Below are 14,631 nucleotides of genomic sequence, written 5' to 3' on the forward strand. Positions count from 1 at the left end.
CACAATGTGTACAATAAAAGCTCTGAGAGATCTTCCACTAGAGAAGAAACTTATTTAACTTTGTTCATCCCAGAATCCCAAGGACCTAGGGGTTCTATAGAAAATATTATGGGAAATGTTAGTTTATGTTACTATAGATGGAGATAATAGAATGCTTTTTTTCTTAATTTGATTCTTTTCTGTGTTGGCATTGAACCAAAATTATTACTCTGAGAAGTAGGGAATGCTGTAGTAGTAGGATCATGTCTTTTTCACTTTGGGCCATATAGGAACCTAACCATTTTACTTTTAAAGGCTGTTATTGCTATTTTTATGTTGTATTCCTGAATTTTTAAATGTAGAATTTGTTTCTATAATTTATGGCTAGTACTACCCTTAATTATTGTCACAATGACTGTATTTTCCAAAATGAAATTAGTCTTATACATTGTCAGTGTCTTACACATTGGTTTGATGATATGGATAAAATAATTAAAAACCAAGACTGTTCCGGGAAATATTTTTTGTTGGTTAATGTTACATAGTCCATTCACTTTCAAGCAATATGCTTCATGATCATAATCTGAAAACAACAACAACCAACCAGAATACATTATTGGTTAGCCACTTCCAACATGAGGGAGTTGAGGGATAAACGTGGACACTGATATTTGAAACTTTTAGGATATTTTAATGTTTCAAGAAATCTAGGACATGATATCCCTGTAAACAGAGGAAAAATAGTGGTTGCCAATGTGGGAAATTAACTCTGCCTTTCTTCCTCCTCTCTGTGGACTTTGTTCTTTTTAATGTAATGCAGATTCCTCCAGTCTTTTACTTTTGTACCAAGAGTACAAAAGTACTCTTTGTGTGTTACGTATTACTGTTTCCCTGAAAATAAGACCTAGCCGGACAGTCAGCTCTAATGTGTCTTTTGGAGCAAAAAATAATATAAGACCTGGTCTTATTTTACTATAAGACCCGGTGTAATATAATATAATATAATATAATATAATATAATATAATATAATATCAGATGCATTAGAGCTAATTGGCTAGGTCTTATTTTTGGGGAAACACGGTAGATCTGTCCTTTTTTTAATGGAGGGACTGGACTGAGTTTTAAAGGAAGACATTAGGGAAGGAAATTACACTCTTGTTTTAGTTTCACTTAGGGCAAGCCTGCTTTGAATTGCAGACTGTCTTTCTTGATACTGCTGTCTTAAGTTTCTTCCCTTGGGACTCTATTGCAGTTCATAATTTTCCTGTTTTACAAATGAATAAAGGATGGCCTGATGGCTCAGTTGGTTAGAGTGCGGGCTCTGAACGACAGGGTTGCCAGTTCGATTCCCACATGGGCCAGTGAGCTGTGCCCTCCACAACCAGATTTAAGACAACAAGCTGCCTCTGAGCTTCCAGAGGGGCGGCTGGATGGCTCAGTTGGTTAGAGCGCAGCTTCTCAACAATAAGGTTTCCTCTTCAATTCCCACATGGGATGGTGGGCTGTGCCCCCTGCAACTAAAGATTGAAAACGGTGACTGGACTTGGAGCTGAGCTGCGCCCTCCACAACTAGATTGAAGGACAACGACTTGGAGCTGATTGATGGGCCCTGGAGAAACATACTGTTCCCCAATATTCCCCAATAAAAAACAAAAAAGAGAATAATAATGTTTGACTGATTCTCTCCCTTTAGTTTTTTTTTTTTTTTTTTTTTTTTAAGATTTTTACTGAGCTTTTTATTGGGGAAGGGGAACAGGACTTCACTGGGGGAACAGTGTGTACTTCAGGCCTTTTCCAAGTCAAGTTGTTGTTCTTTCAATCTTAGTTGTGGACGGCGCAGCTCAGCTCCAGGTCCAGTTGCTGTTGTTAGTTGCAGGGGGCGCAGCCCACCATCCCTTGCAGGAGTCGAACTGGCAGCCTTGTGGTTGAGAGCCCACGCTCCAACCAACTGAGCCATCTGGCCACCCAGGAGCTCAGCGGCAGCTCATTGACCTCATTTTAGTTCGGAGGGTGCAGCTGGCTGGCCCATGTGGGAATTGAACCGTCAGCCCCGTTGCCCAGAGCTCGCGCTCTAACCAACTGAGCCAACCGTCCGCCCCCGTCCCTCCCCTCCCTTTAGTTTTAAGGTCACTGCTATAAAGTCATAGAAAACTTAGTGATTTGGAAAAATCAACATCAAAACAGGTCTTAAATTGCTAAGACATAATTTCTGGTAGTTTCTTTTTTTCTTTTCGGTGATCTCCAAAAATTGGTGTTTGTATTTGAAATTCCATGATAGGTGCCAAATTATAGCCCCAAATTTGCCAATCTGAAAAGATTCATTGGTACATTAAAATTTATTGTTTATTTTTAACACATTTTTTGCGGGAAACGGTAAACTTGTCATATCGCCTCTAGTTGGAACCGGCAAAAATTTTGCAAAGTAAATAAATAGAGACCTCTTTTTAAACTAAAACACTGAAAGTTTCATAGAAAAATATCAAATAGATCGAAAGATATGAATATTTTATGGAAAGTCTAATTTTGGCGAGAAAATGTCAAAAAAGCCCCGTGTTACGACGCGATTTGGCGGGAAAATGCCCGCTTACAAAGTGTTAAAACTTACATATGCTCATTGCCTAATTTTTAGATAAGAAAAAATTTTAAGAAAATAAAAGCAATCTACAGTCTTATATTCAAAGGTAACTTAGCCTAGTTAATATATTTTGATCTTGTTCCTTTCATTATTCTCTTAAGTTCCATCATCTTAACATAGTTGAGATCATATTATCCATATAGATTTGTATTTTAGTCCTTCTCTTAGTATAACTTTAAATTGTCAAGGAAAAGCTTGAGTACCCTTTTGCATTTATTCATTAATTCAATAAAAAATGTATGCATATGTAAATATAAATATGTAAGTTTATAACTATATGTATATACATATAAACACACACATACATATACTCGTATACATAGGCACTCAAGCCATTATGTTGGCTGCTTCCCGGAAAGTTTATTGTCTTTCAGGTATTGACTGGCAAAAAATAACTCTGCAGAAAATCCACCAAAAGAACGGTTTATTTGGGAAAAGAAAAAAGAAACAGGGTCGTCCCAGGAGTGTGCGAATGCACACTCCTGACCGGCTGCCCACATGAAGAAGCAAAAAGCCCCGATTCCAAGATGGCTATTCTATTATTAGCATCCTTCCCCTGGAACTTACCACAAAGTTTTAACAGGAAGTCAGGACTAGAGAGTTAACAAGGGGCCCAGCTTCACCCCATAGTCCTCCCAGCTCTATGGTTAAGTATTTTGAGATGCCAGTTCACTTTTATCACAGGGCACAAAAGTTAACTATCATGTAAAGTAGACCATGAACAATGTTTGTGTTCTCTTGAAATTCAGACAAGGAACCCCTCTGGATTATCCATACTTTGTCTCATAAATTTTCTCTGTTTGTAGATTCCTCTCTTTGGTGCTAAGACTATTGGCCAGAGAAGTCCTGATGGGCCAGTGCTGAGCAAAGCTGAATTTGTTGAGAAAGTTCGTCAAAGTAACCAGGCCTGTCATGATGGAGATTTCCACACAGCTATTGTTCTGTACAATGAAGCCCTGGCTGTTGACCCTCAGAATTGCATCTTATACAGCAATAGATCTGCAGCATATATGAAAATCCAGCAGTATGACAAGGCACTGGATGATGCAATCAAAGCTCGACTTCTCAATCCCAAATGGCCTAAGGTAGAAATTTCATTTACTTTCTTAGAATCTTTTGTGCTGATTTCTTATTTTAATGTAACATTTTATTGACTCAGTGCAGTTACTAATATTTTAATAGTCTGTACTTTGGCAAAATGTAGAATGGCTTCATTGAGCAGGTACACTAGTGAATCGCTTCCGTTTTTTATGCTTTGGAAACAGGCTTTGCATGTCCAAGTTTAATTCTTTTCCTGTATGTTTGAGATTTGAATTTTTTTCACTCAGGTTCTTGATAGGACACATTCTAATTACTTAGATAGATATTGGATTTTTTTTTTGCACAGATGTTTTAGATAGAGTATGATGATCATGTTTCTTTCCTTCAGTTTAAAATAACTAATTTTATTCCCTGTCAATATCTCTTTTCAGAATGGTATTTAATCAGAGAAGCGTTTTTTCTAATAAGTCATTGTAATTATCTGTATTCCCTTGAATAATTTGAGGATTGAGTTATCTTTGTTTTGTATACTCGTATACTTTATTTTCAGTGTGTCTATTCACTGCCTAATCCCCAGTGTATTTTAGAAACAGTTTCTTAAGATGTGACTGAAGTGTTTGAGGTATTTTTTATTGAATGCAAAACCATTTGATCCTATTCTTGGCTTTCTGTTGAGTTAACAAATGTTAATGGATATTTCTTAGAGATTTAAAAAGATTCTTACTGTTTAATAATATGTCACAGTCATATTACTTTATACTTCAACTCTGGTAGCTATTTTTGGCCTCATTCAGTGGAATTTCCAGTATTGCTGTTACCTCAAGAATTGTTTAGTATTCTGTAATTCCCTAAAGGATTTCTTTTATAACTATAATTATTATAAATGAAACAAAATATTTTTAAAAAATTGTTATATGACAACATTTGGGAGTTAGAATGCTGTTTTCAAAGGACAGACCTAGGTTCAAATTTTTTCTCTTCTATTAATGACAATATGGCTTTGAGTAAATCTCTTGGACCTCTTGGGGTTAAGATAAATGGTATAATAATACTTACCTTATAAGGTTATTTAAGAGTTAAATAGTTTGTTACTTATACATAGTAGGTGTTTGGTATAGGATAACTATGATTGATTTTTTTCTTAAAAAGGTTCAAATTAGTAAATTATTCTAGCATGGCTTGGCATGTGTCTTTTTTTCTTTTCTTTTTTTTAAAGGCGTATGGTTGATGCAAAGAGCCTGATAAATATAGAGAGCCTAATTTTCAAATTAAGTATCTCCTTTTTGGATCCATTTGTAGTCTTCATATATTTGTGAACATCTTTAAACTTTTATCTTTTTCAGTTTTTAAATGTCATTTGTACTTTTTTTGGTCAACCTCTTGTGATTTTTACACACACACGTAAAGCTGAAAAAGGTGAACTTCTGTGATTATAGATGAAAAATTAACCTTTTAGGATAATTTTTATCAAGTTTTAGTCTCTGATTTTTTTCCCTTATAAGTGAAGTTATTGTATATTTACAATTTGCATTACTATTCAGCTCCATATTTGATTTTAAGCAGCTAACTTAAGAACATTTAGAATTATATAAAATATAAATTAGGGTTTATTATTGAAGTCACGAAAGGGTCTTCCTATACAAAATGATTCATAATATAATTAATCTATAAAGAAGTTTCCACTACATAAAAAAGTTTCATTTTATAAAAACTTGATTTTATACTTATTTTTCTAGGAGTATACTGATTATGTAAAAGAAGGTTCACGTATACTTTCTTGTCATAAAGATATGTGTGGTGAAACTTCATCAATTTTTTCCTTTAATTTTGACTTTTCTAACTGACTTTTTCATTATAATCCTTTTGCCTTTCTGAAATCTTTCTCTGAAGTGTTATTGTTGTGTATTTTGATGTGGGAAAACATACCTTCCAGTTTCTCTCTATATATAAAGATTCAAGGGTTCCAGAGATTGGATGGAGAGTCTTTTATTCATGTATACTTTGTCTGAATGAAAGAATGATTTTGGTGTGATGTGGGCTGCAAAAGAGGTATGAACAAAGCACTATGAGAGTTCCCCAAAACAATAAGCCCAGTCCGATTACTAAATTATGATACTTATTTCCAACTGCCTCTTAGCTGTTGTCTGTTTATGTTCATTTTTTGTGTGTCCTGTTTAAGAAATATTTGTCTTACTCAAGGTTATAAAGTTTTAATATTTTCTTCTAGAATTTTCATAGTTTTTACCTTTGGGTCTATTATTCATTTTGAGTTAATTTTGGGATATGACATATGAGGTAAGGGGTCAGGTTTATTTATTTATTTTTTCATATAGATAACCATGGTTTTTGTTTTTCCCCTTCTTCCACTTCTCCCCCCCACCCCCACTTCAGTTCAAACCGTTGTTTCTCAGTCTAGTTGTGTAGGACACAGCTCCCCTGGCCCATGCTGGTATTATGAACCTTGTGCTCCCTCCCGGCCGAGGCAGTCAGTTGCTGGTCATCAGCTGGCTGCTCACAGCAGCTCACGGCAGCTCTCGCTGGCTGCCAGCCACTCATGGCAGCACACGGCAGCCCATGGCAGCACAGCAGCCCGCAGCAGCTCATGGCAGCCCACACCGACCTCTGGCTGATCATGGCCTCCCAGCTCCAGGGAGAGCCGTTGTTCACAATCTTAGCTGTAGAGGGCATAGCTCACTGGCCCATGTGGGAATTGAACCAGCGACCTCTGTAACATTAGTTGAAAAGACTATTCTTTCCCCCATTGAATTATCTTTGATCATAAAAGTATGGGGCTATTACTGGACTCTGTTTTGTTCTATTGATCTGTCTATTCTTATGCTTGTCTTAATTACCGTAGCTCTATTTGAAGTCTCAACATCAGATATTGTGAGTCTTCCAACTTTGTTGTTCTTTTTCTAGGTTATTTTTGCTATTCTCTGTCTTTGCATTTTAACTTAAGTTTTATTTTTATTAGGGAATCAAGCAGCAAACTTCTAAATAATCCATGGATCAAAGAAGTACTCACAAGAAAAACTACAAAATGTTCTGAACTGAATGATAATGAAAATATATGTCAAAATCTGTGGGATGCAGCAAAAGTGGTGCTAGGAGAGAACATTTTAGCTTTAATGCTTATATTAAAAAGAGAAGAAATGTTTAAAATAAATGACCTAAATTCCCATCTTAAGAAATGAGGAAAGCAAATTTAATATAAAATAATTAGAAAGAAGGAAATAATAAAAAGTAGAAGTTGATGAAAGAGAAAATGTACAGTACTGAAAATCAATGAAACTAACAGTTGATTGTCTGGAAAGAAATAAAGAATTAAACCTCTAGGTAGACTAATGAGACAAAAGAGAGAAGACACAAATTAACAATATCAAGAATGAAAGAAAGGACATCACTGGGAAATAAGGAGGCAACTCACCTACCTCTTTGCTGTTTGTGTATGAGCTGGGTAACAGATGTGCAGTGACCAATCACCAACATACTTTGAAACAAGTGATATGGCTGATACTAGTCATGATGTACTTCTTAGTTACGAAGTGATTGTGGACCAAAGAGCTAGCAGTGGAGTTTGTATTTTGTGTGTTTACTCAAGGTTAATATACTGTGGTAACTGAGATTTGAATTGTATTATTAGGGAACTGGTGTTATTTAATTTCTGGTAACTGAAATCCATGTATATTAAAATAATATACGTATGAAGCGAGGGCTGCTGGTTCTTTGGAGTTGGACCTAGATTTCCGCCCCGCCCCTACATGTTACTTCACTTCTATAAGCCTTAGTTTTCCCATTTGTAAACTGAGTTAACATCACAAACCTTGAAGGGTTGTATTGAGGATTAAATAAAATAATGTTAGGCACTCAGCACTGAGCTTTTCACAGGTTACTTAATACATGATGGTCAATGATGATGATAATCATGAAGTTAGTAGTTGTTCTGTATTTATATACATGTAGTGTTTAGTTAACCTACCCAATTCTTTTTGAGCAATTTTCTTCCCCTTATAATAATCTTAGTAATCTTCTGAATCCTTCCAATTTCTGCTGATTGTTTTTAAAAAGTACACCAAAATGGATAAAATACTCCATTAAGATATATGTGTTGCAGAGAGAAGAGGAAGAATTGTTGCTGTTGGGTTTTTTGTTTTTTTTTTACCACGTAGATAATATATATAATCTTTTGAATAACTTACCAGATCCTGTTGTTCTTTTATATGTGGCAATACATCATTTATTTCAATTCAATAAATATCTATTAAGCATTTATTATAGGTCAGCGTAGTTCTGCTGTCTTCTCTGGTAACAATATTTAATGAATTATTTTTTAAAGTTAGCATATTGACTTTTTTTCATTGTTTTAATATTCTACCTCTTCTCCATGATTTAGAAAAAAAGCGAAAGGAATGTATTGTTGATCAGTACTTGTATCTGCTAGCTTTTGTTCTGTAACAAATCACTTCAAAACTTAGTGGCTTAAAATAACAACCATTTATTTAGCTCAAGATTCTGTGTGTCAGCTGGTAGTTCTTCCGGTCTGGGTTGACCCAACTGATTTCTGCTGGGTTTGCTCATGTGCTTGAGGTCAACTAGAGGTTTGAGGGGTGGTGGGATCATCTAAGGCAGTCTCACTCACACATCTGACAGTTGGTATGCTGTTGGCTAGGGGAACAGCAGCAACTGGGCCATGTGTCTTTTATCATCCAGCAGGTTTCCTGGGCTGCTTCACATGGCACTTGTAGGATTCCAAAAACTGTAAAAGAATGGAAGCACTAATGCACAAGCATTTTTTGAGTCTGTTTATACCACATTTGCTGTTGTCCCTTTGGCCAGAGCAAGTCACATGGCCAAGCTCAGAACTACTATAGGAGGGGATTATCCAAAGGCATGTAAAGGAAGGTAAGAATTTGTGGCCATCCTTGTAATTTACCTCAGTATTCTTTGTCAGATAATATGTACTGTATGGTATATATTCATGTACTATCAGTTTTAGAACATATCCCTTTTTAGTTGTTTCTATTTTAATTTGACTTTTTACCCTCTATCTTTTTCTGTTCTGAAATTTCCTTGAATCAAATCTTTTCAGACAATTCAGTTGTGAAGTATTTACTATCATTTTAGTGTGAATTATGAGTTTTAGAAATAGTTCAATTCTTCAAGAGTACCATAGGAAGAGAAACCCAGAGGAATGGTAGATTTTCATATGGTGTAACACTATTAAAGGGAACATTTCACAGTGGGACTTTCATATTAATTTTAAAGCGCACCATAAACACCTTCTGTCTCTTCATGGATTTAAAGCTCCTCCTATATTCTCATTTATTGTTTATTCCTGATGACAGAATCCTGTCATCATGTATAATACTTAATGACAGAGTCTTGTACCTTATTTGTCAGGTATTATACCTGATGACAGTTATATGTAAGAAAAATGTTAAAAAAAAGTATCTTGGCTACCTGTTTCCTTTTGGTTTACCTATATTATAATAGTAACAAAACAGAGTAGCTCTTATTGAATGCTTATTTATGGAAGGATTGTCTGAATCCTTTCATTTGTCATATCAATTTTATACTCAATCTTATGGGGTAGATATTATTATTACAACTTCAAAAAAGAGAACATTTATACTTAGAGCTTGCCAGCACATCCAGCTAGTAACTGAGAGAGTTGTACTTTAACCCAGGTCTGTCTGATTCTAAAGAATTTTTCTTTAATCAGTATGGTATTCTACTTCCCTGGACAAAGGAGCCCATCAATTAAGAAATCTAAGAGTTCAGAATTCTCTTTCAGATTTTAACACTGATATGTCCATGTGATGTTGAGACTATTCAGTTTCAGTTTCCTATACTATAAACCAGAGTCTGAGTTGTGATTTATTTGCCCTTTACTTGTCATTACAAGCAAACAAAGTGTTTTAAATGCATTGGGGCTTAATAACAGAAATACACAAAATAATGTTTTAAAGCTGCATTTTTATAGATTATCTGAATAGTGTGTATTCATTATACACTTTTTGGGTATATGTACTTCTTGTAATTTCAGTTCATTTCTTCAACAAGAAATGAGTTTATTTATTGAGCATTTCTATGTTCTAGGCTCTGTTGTAAACTTTAGTGACCTAGCCATGTACAAGGTGGAATAAAGTTACAACTAACATTCTAGTGAGGAGAAGCAGAAAATAAATAAAATAATAATTACATATGGAAATGTTTGAAAGTGATAAGTGCTCTGAAGACAATTTAAAACAGACTGAGGGGAAGGAGGGTACTGAGAAAAGGGAATGACAGAGTTATGGAAGAGTTTATGGGAGGAGATGATTCAAGTGAGACCTGAAAGAACCAAATGTGAAGATCTAAGCAAAGTGCATTCCAGGCAGAGTTAACAGCTAGTTTGAATTTGGCTAGTTAAAGAAAATAGCTTGGAGGCCAGTGGAGCACGGTGAGTGAGTAAATGAAAAGGAGATGGCAGGGGATGAGGTTGTGAAGTTAGTCAGGAGCCGGTCATGTAAGGCATTTTAAACCATTGTAAGGAGGTAATATTTTATTCAAAGACTGATGGGATTTCACTGGAATATTTTAACTAGAGGGGTGACATGTTTAATTTATGGTCAATCTGGTTAAAGGTTATTAATATGTTTAATTTCCACATATTTGTGACTTTTCAAATTTTCTTCTGTTATTGATTTCAAATTTCATTCCATTGTGTTTAGAGAACATACTTTGTATTGTATCAGTCCTTTTTAATTTACGGAGGCTTCCTTTATGGTCTAATACATCATCTGTCTTCAAGAATATTCCATGTGCCCTTGTGAAAAATGTGTATTCTGCTGTTGTTGGGTGGGGTATTCTGTAGATGTCTATTAGATTTAGTTAGTTTATAATGTTGTTCAAGTGTTTTCTATTGGTATGATTGATGGTACTGTTCATTACCGAAAGTTGAGTATTGAAGTCTCGAACTATTATTATTGAATTTTCTGTTTTTCTCTTCAATTTTGTCAGTTTTTGCTTCATGTATTTTGGAGGCTTTGTTGTTGAGTGCTTATATTTTTATGATTATTATGTTTTTCTGAAAGATTGATTATTACAAATATCCTTCTTTGTCTCTAGCAACAATTTTTGTCTTAAAATCTATTTTGTCTGATATTAATGTAGCCACTCCACCTCTCTTTTGGTTACTGCTTGCCTGGCATATCTTTTTTCCATACTTTTCCTTTCAATTTATTTGTGTCCTTGAAACTAAGGTGAGTGTAGAGTTACATAATGGTTTCTAAAAAGAAATCCATTATGCCAATCCCTGCCCTTTGATTGTAGTGTCTGATCCATTTATATTTAATGTAACTGCTGATAAGGTAGGATTTATACCTGCCCTTTTGTTATTTGTTTTCTATATGTTTTTTCTGTATGTCTTTGTTTTTTATATGTCTTTTTCTGTTCTTCTCTTCCTTCAGTACTCTCTTTTTTATGTTAAATAAATATTTCCTAATGTGCCATTTAAATTGCCTTGTTTCTTTTACTGTATATATTTTTAGTTATTTTTTTGGTGGTTGCCGTAGGGATTATAATTAAAATTTTAATTTAAAACAATACAGTTTGAATTTACATATGTTTAATTTCAACAGGATACAAAAACTTTGCTCCAATATGGCTCCATTCTCTTCTTCTGTTGTGATATTGTTGTAAAAAGTGTATCTTTATGCATTATAAGCTCATCAGCATAGTCTTATAATTATTGCCTTATGCCATTGTCTTGTTTTAAAATTTTTTTTATTGGGGAGTATTGGGGAACAGTGTGTCTTTCCAAGTCCTATCAGCTCCAAACCAAATCGCTGTCCTTCAATCTAGTTGTGGAGGGCGCAGCTCAGCTCCAAGTCCAGTCGCCATTTTCAATCTTTAGTTGCAGGGGGTGGGAATTGAACTGGCAACCTTGTTGTTAAGAGCTCCCTCTCTAACCAACTGAGCCATCAGGCAGTTCAGCAGCAGCTGTTGTATTCAACCTGTATGGAGGACGCAGCTCACTGGCCCATGTGGGAATTGAACCAGCAATCCTCTAACCAACTGAGCCATCCGGCCGCCCCACCATTGTCTTTTAAATCATACAAATTCTCTCTTTGGTGAGACATTATGCTCACACTTTATTTTTTTAGACATGGTTTTGTTTACTAATTTGAACATTTTTATAATAGCTGATTTAAATTTTTTGTCTAGTAAGTCCAACGACTGGATTTCCTTATGGATAATTTTTATTGCCTGCTTTTTTTTGCAGGGTGTGGGCCATACTTACCTGTTTATTTGTATTTCTCCTCATATTTTTTGTTGTTGAAAACTGGATATTTTAAGTAATACAGTGTGGCAATTTGAAAATCAGTTTGCCCCGCCCCCAAGGGTTTGTTGTTGTTGCTATTTGTTGCTGTTGCCTTTTGTGAGTTAGTGACTTTCCTGGACTAATTTTTTAAAGTCTATATTCTTTGTCATGTGTAGCCATTGAAGTCTCTGTCTAGTCTAGTGGTCAGCTATTGGTTACACAGAGATTCCTTAAATGTCTCCCAGCCTTTGTTGAAGAGTTTCTTGTGTGTGTTGGGCCCTATCTTCTACAATGGCAATTTACGACTCTGTCTTAGTCTTCACATTATGCTTATGTAGAACTGCAATTTCAGCCAGAGGTGAGACTAAGACATTCTCAGGTCTTTCTTGGGCATGTGCAAAGACTGCACATTCCTAGGTTTCCAAGAATATTTTGGAGTTTTCCAAAGCCCCGTATGAACATCTAACTCTCCAGATTTTTCTTTTAAGTTTTTCTTTAGCCTCTTATTTATCCAATTTGTGTCACTGCTTCAAGCTGCTGTGATGTTAAGCAATTGCCACTGATTTCGTTGACACACTGGGGAGAGGGCTGTTTTCACTGAGCTATATCTGAGTCAGGTGAAATAAGTCCTGTGAATGGAGCTTTCTTAGGGAGCTGCCAGACAGGTCAAATAGTGGTTATTTTCTGGGGATGGGGTGTTTTGGGGAACTCCAAACCATTCTAACCTTTCCATTGACTAACTAAATTTCTGTTTTTCGCAGGTGTTGTGCTTGAAAGGCTGCTGGTTTTCAAGTCTACCACAGAGCTAGGGAAAGGGGATAAAAATAGTATAAGGTAAAACTCCACAAATTTGCTGTTCTTTGAAATTCAGCTGTTTCTCTTGAAGAAACACTTCTTGTGTTGCTGCAAGTTGTTGGTTAACTTCTACAATTCTGAAAAAGTTGATTTTGACAAGTTTTGCTTGCGTTCTCATTGCTTTTATGGAAGAGCAGAGTTTTGGAGGTCCGTACTCTGCCGTTTTGGAAGTGCTTCTCCATAATTTTATTTGTAGTAAAATATTAAATACCACTGTTAGGGAAATGGAAAGAAGAAGGGCTAAAGCAGAAGCAGGCAGATCAATGATGGTTCTAACTTAGCCTGGAGTAATGGTATAAATTAAGACTCACTGAACTTTATAACTGAGAGTCTCACTGATCGTCATAACAATTATCTGTTATACAAGGTGTGATAAAAACATGGTGAATATTTAAAATAAAAAATAGAGTAAGACACATTGCCATTAATCCCACTCAAAATACTCCCCCTCGCTTTGAACACACTTATCCCATCGTTCTTGCCATTTTCTGAAGCAGTTATGGGAGTCCTCTTTCGGGAGTATCTTTAGTTGCACTGTCGTGGCTGCCTCGATGTCCTGAATCAATTCAAAATGTTTACCATTCATGGTCATTTTGACTTTGGGGAAGAGCCAGAAGTCGCACAGTGCCAGATTCAGTGAATAAGGTGGATTAGGACACATAATGTTTTTATTTTTAATAGAAAGTAGGGTCTTTATGGGGTTCTGGCAAGATATAGCCAAAGCAGTTCACTTTTATTATTTTTTTAAATTTTTATTGGGGAATATTAGGGAACAGTGTGTTTTTCCAGGACCCATCAGCTCCAAGTCAAGTCATCATTTTCAATCTGGTGGAGGGCGCAGCTCAGCTCCAAGTCAAGTCATTGTTTCAGTCTAGTTGTGGAGGGTGCAGCTCACTGCCCCATGTAGGAATTGAACCGGCGACCTTGGTGTTATGGGCACTGCACTCTAACCAACTGAGCCAACTGGTCACCCCCCATAATGTTTTTATTTGGCAGAAATTTCCGTACGAGAAATGATGTGTGACATGAGCCTTTCCAGTTGTGATAATACGGTGAATGCTGCTGCTGAGTGCCATGCAACGGAAAGGCAGGGATCTTTAGAAAAGGAAGCGGTATGTCAAACCTTAGTAACAGTGGGTGACAAGTTTCAACTTGTTCAGTGCAGTCGGGTGTGAGCTATCGTTGAGAGAAGGTATGTTTTAAAGTGTGCCATAAATCATGGATCAGGAACAATGCATTAACATGAAATGGACAAATGGTTTCATTCTCCATTATGATAGTGCTCCATGTTGTTATTTAAACATTCGCCGTATTGTTTGATCACATCTCATAAATGGTGCTTTTTCTCTATTTTATAAATAAGGTGAGGTTCAGGGAGATTAAGTAGTTTGCACAGAGTCAAAGAGTAAGAAAAAAATCAGGATTAGACCCGCTATTTACCTGACTCCAACTTATCTTAACATCTCTGACTCATGACATTAAAATCAAAGTTATATGGCAAATACTAAATTCACAATAAATGTTTACAATAAAGTTGACTATCTTCCTTATGTGTTTCTTTTGCATAATTTTATTCTTGTTTTAAAAACAAGAATAGGTGAGAATTTAGTTGCTCAGAATCTTTTTGTAGACAGTTGGAAGGATAATCAGGAAAGGGGATTTTTCATGTACAAGAATGTGACACTTCCCTTAAATTTAAGTGAAACTCTTTATTCTACCATGAGGAAAATCCATCATAGCTCGTTATTCTTTTAATATTATAGATTTATTACCATAACAAATGTTATTACCAGTTTATCTTTGGAAATAAATGTC

At 35.6% G+C, this 14,631-nt stretch overlaps 1 protein-coding gene across 2 annotated transcripts in view; it reads left to right on the top strand.

Annotated features, from left to right (window-relative positions):
- Nucleotides 1-14,631, top strand: part of TTC28 (tetratricopeptide repeat domain 28) — a 611,406-nt gene that overhangs the window by 29,269 nt on the left and 567,506 nt on the right. For both annotated transcript variants that reach the window (XM_074321572.1, XM_074321573.1), the window contains exon 2: nucleotides 3,422-3,700. In XM_074321572.1, the coding sequence (XP_074177673.1) occupies nucleotides 3,422-3,700 (279 nt within the window). The remainder of the gene's footprint in view (nucleotides 1-3,421; nucleotides 3,701-14,631) is intronic.

This window comes from Rhinolophus sinicus, linkage group LG16 (genome assembly GCF_036562045.2).
Source record: "Rhinolophus sinicus isolate RSC01 linkage group LG16, ASM3656204v1, whole genome shotgun sequence".
NCBI classification, from domain to species: domain Eukaryota; kingdom Metazoa; phylum Chordata; class Mammalia; order Chiroptera; family Rhinolophidae; genus Rhinolophus; species Rhinolophus sinicus.